This window comes from Oxyura jamaicensis (genome assembly GCF_011077185.1).
Source record: "Oxyura jamaicensis isolate SHBP4307 breed ruddy duck chromosome 5 unlocalized genomic scaffold, BPBGC_Ojam_1.0 oxy5_random_OJ69209, whole genome shotgun sequence".
In the NCBI taxonomy this organism is placed as follows: domain Eukaryota; kingdom Metazoa; phylum Chordata; class Aves; order Anseriformes; family Anatidae; genus Oxyura; species Oxyura jamaicensis.
This window is the reverse complement of record NW_023303918.1, coordinates 1-3310: the sequence shown is the minus strand read 5'-3', so window position 1 is coordinate 3310 and position 3310 is coordinate 1. Positions and strand designations below refer to the sequence as shown.

The 3310-nt window shown below is 68.1% G+C and overlaps 1 protein-coding gene across 1 annotated transcript; it reads left to right on the top strand.

The window, feature by feature from the left end:
• Nucleotides 1–6: 6 nt before the first annotated feature.
• LOC118157304 (calcium-binding protein 2-like) lies at nucleotides 7–3293 on the top strand (the record flags this gene model as incomplete). Its single annotated transcript, XM_035311571.1, has 5 exons — nucleotides 7–1757; nucleotides 2312–2342; nucleotides 2593–2736; nucleotides 2835–2944; nucleotides 3146–3293. Coding segments are annotated over exons 1-5 (676 nt in total), but the record flags the coding sequence as incomplete, so codon positions are not given.
• Between the last annotated feature and the right edge of the window lie 17 nt (nucleotides 3294–3310).

Below are 3310 nucleotides of genomic sequence, written 5' to 3'. Positions count from 1 at the left end.
GGATGGTGACGGGGACAGGGACACCGTGGTGTTCTCCAGCTCCATCCCCCGTGAGCAGGGGGCAGTGGCTCCCAGGGCACCCTGTGCACGGCACCCACTGGCACATCACTGTCTGCCGTGGTAGCATCTGCGATTCTCCCCCCGTTGCTGTACTCTCTCTCTTTGGGTCCCCCCCATTGCTCCCCATCCCTTTGGATTCCCCCCGTTGCTCCCCATCTCACTGTATCACCCCCATTGCTCCCCATCCCTTCAGGTCTCCCCCATTGCTCCCCATCCCGTTGCCCCCTCCACGTCACGCCGTCCTCTTGCCCCTCGCCTTTGTGCCCCCCAGGTGCCCACCACCCTCACCTCCCCTGTCTGGGTCCTCCACCCACCGCCCCCTGGCCATGCCCCACTCCACCCCACAAGATCCCTGCAATGCTCCTGTGTTGCCCTGCGCCCCACGAGTCCCTCGGGCACCAGACAAGCCCCCCAGGCCAGTAAATAGTGTAGGACCTACCGTAACAGCAGTGTGAGCACAGGCTCGGGCAGTGGACGTGGGGGTCTCCTGGGCTGCAGGGTGCCCTATAAGTGGGTCTGGGTGGGAAGGGCGGTGCTCAGGGAGCTCCACCCACCATATCTGCTCCCCCCCCCCCAGCAATGACCCCCCCAAAAAACCTCAGTTTCCCCTTGTGGGGGACAGGGAGCAGCTGCCAGGCAGGGCGGAAGCGGCCCCAATATTGCTGCCGAGGGCGTTTTGCCCGTGGCCCCCCTGGGGTCACCCAGTCCCCATGGGCTGGTTCCAGCAGGACCCCCCCCACCCCCAACTCACAGCCAGCTGGTGCCAGGCAGGGGGGCTTGGGGCACCTGGAAGCCCTGGGGCTGGGTTGGGTGACCACGCCGACTGCTGCGTGCCAGGGCACAGCATCCCCGCGATGGCATCTCCCCGCTGGGCACTGGCTTCCTGCCACTCGCCAGCAGCTGCTGAGCTGGGGCGATGCTATCGGGGGGCCGGGGCCCCACACGCACCGTGGCACCGCTCCTCGCTGCAACCTCAGCCAGTTCGGGGGGTGCCTGGGGGGCTGGAGGGCACAGGAATGTGGGGACGGCGTGGGGATGTCGTGGGGGCGTCGTGGAGATGGGGTGTGCGCGTGGACACGTCCCCATGCTGCAGGTAAGGATGGGGACCGAGGTCTGCCTGTGCTGGGGACACGGCTGGTGGCCGGGGAGGTGTCAGCGTTGGATCGAGGCAAGCACGGAGATGCGGGTGGTGGCCGAGGGACGTGGGTGCTGGGGACACCACTGCTGTGCTGGGGACCGGGGTGGTGGCTGGGCTGCCGTGGCCGCATGGCCATGCCCTGGCACGAGGACATGGTGGGACGGCTCGTTTCCTGCCGCCGTAATCGCTGCTAATTGGCTTTGCCCTCCCCGGGGTGGAGGGTGGGGGGCAGGTAAGAGGATTTCCCTGCCTCCTTCTTAAGGGCCGGCCGCCCCCCAGCCCTGCTTCCCGCTGCCTGCCTCCAGCCCCCGGCCCCATGCCACGCACACGGGGGGACAAGGGGGCCCCCAAGGACACGGAGGGCAAGGGGAAGGGGGAGCAGGGGGGCGAGAGCTCCCCCAAGCCCCCCGAGGAGGGTGGCTCCCCCAGCAGCGGCAGCCCCGGTGCCGAGTCCCGGCACAGCGGGCACGGGCAGAAGAACAGCAAGAAGGGTGCCGGGGATCCCCACGCCGCCGCCGCCAAGGCTTACTCACCCTTCCTCAACACCGTCTTTGGCAAGGTGTGTGTGGGGGTGGTGGTGGATGGAGGGGCTGCGGGGCGCCAGGGATAGGTTTGGGGATGCTGGGGATGGAGGGGACATGGGGCTCCGGGCAGGTGCCACGGGGTAGGCCTGGTGGGGCTGGGGGCTCTTCCCCCTCCATCCCTACATGGAGCCCAATGGGGGCACTGTGGGGTGGGGGCTCTGGGGAGGGGCAAGCGGCAGGGCTGGGCTCCGTGGGGCTCAGGGACCTGCAGCCCTGGTGCCACCCCAGAGACAGCCCGGAGCAGGGCAGCCCCCGGCCTCCGGCAGTGCAGGAGAACCCCGTTACGAGCTGGGGCTGAGGGTCCTGGGCAGGGATTACCAGGGGGGCGCAGGGGAAGGGGACAGCAGTGGCACCAGGGGAGGGGGGCAGGCAGGGCTTTGCCTCCAATCCGTCTAATCCCTCCTGCGGGAGTTAATTTTGGCCCATGCTTAACGAAGGTGACACCACGGTTTGCTGGGAGGGGCGGGGGCTGAGCTGGGTCTGATGCTGCTTCCTCCCCCCCCCCCCCGCACCCCACACCCTGGTCCAGGAGCGAGAGCTGTCACCGGAGGAGCTGGATGGTGAGTGGTGGGCTCGGGGCATGTGGGGGACACCGGTGTCATCTGCCATGGGACACGGAGACATGGAGACATGCCGTGGGGGGGGGGGCTTCCGTGGGACGTGGTGCCGTGGGACGTGGTGCCATGGGGACATCTGCCGTGGAGAGACCTTCCGTGGGGTGCAGGGCCATGGGACGTGGTGCCATGGGGTGTGGTGCCACAGCTTCCACACCTGATGGGTCCCTGTGCCCATGTGTGCCTGTGGGAACAGAGCTGCTGGATGCCTTCAAGGAGTTTGACACCGATCAGGACGGCTTCATCAGCTACAAGGACCTGGGCGCCTGCATGCGCACGCTGGGGTACATGCCCACCGAGATGGAGCTCATTGAGATCTCCCAGCACATCAAGATGAGGAGTGAGTGCGGGGCTGGCTGGCGCGGGGCCGGGGCAGGGACAGGAGATGCGTGCGGAGACAGGGCTGGGGCGCTGAGGCTGTCCCCGTCCCTGGCGCAGTGGGCGGCCGCGTGGATTTCGAGGACTTTGTGCAGATGATGGGGCCGAAGCTGCGGGAGGAGACAGCCCACATGGTGGGCGTGAGGGAGCTGAAGATCGCCTTCCGCGAGGTACGGCCACGGGGACACCGCGGGCCTGGGGACGCTGTGGGCATGGGGACACCACGGGCATCAGCGGCCACGGGGAATGCCATGGCATGCAGGGACCACTGGCATGCAGGGGACAATGACCAGAGGAAGAGCAGGGGCTGACCCCAGCCCAGGGTGTCTGGGGGGGCTGTGGGGAGGGGACCCAACCTGTGGGCGCCGCAGTTCGACATGAACGGGGACGGGGAGATCAGCAGCGCAGAGATGCGGGAGGCCATCGCGGCGCTGCTGGGCGAGCAGCTGAAGGCGCAGGAGGTGGACGAGATCCTGCAGGATGTGGACCTCAACGGGGACGGCCGCGTGGACTTCGATGGTGAGCCCCCCCCCCCC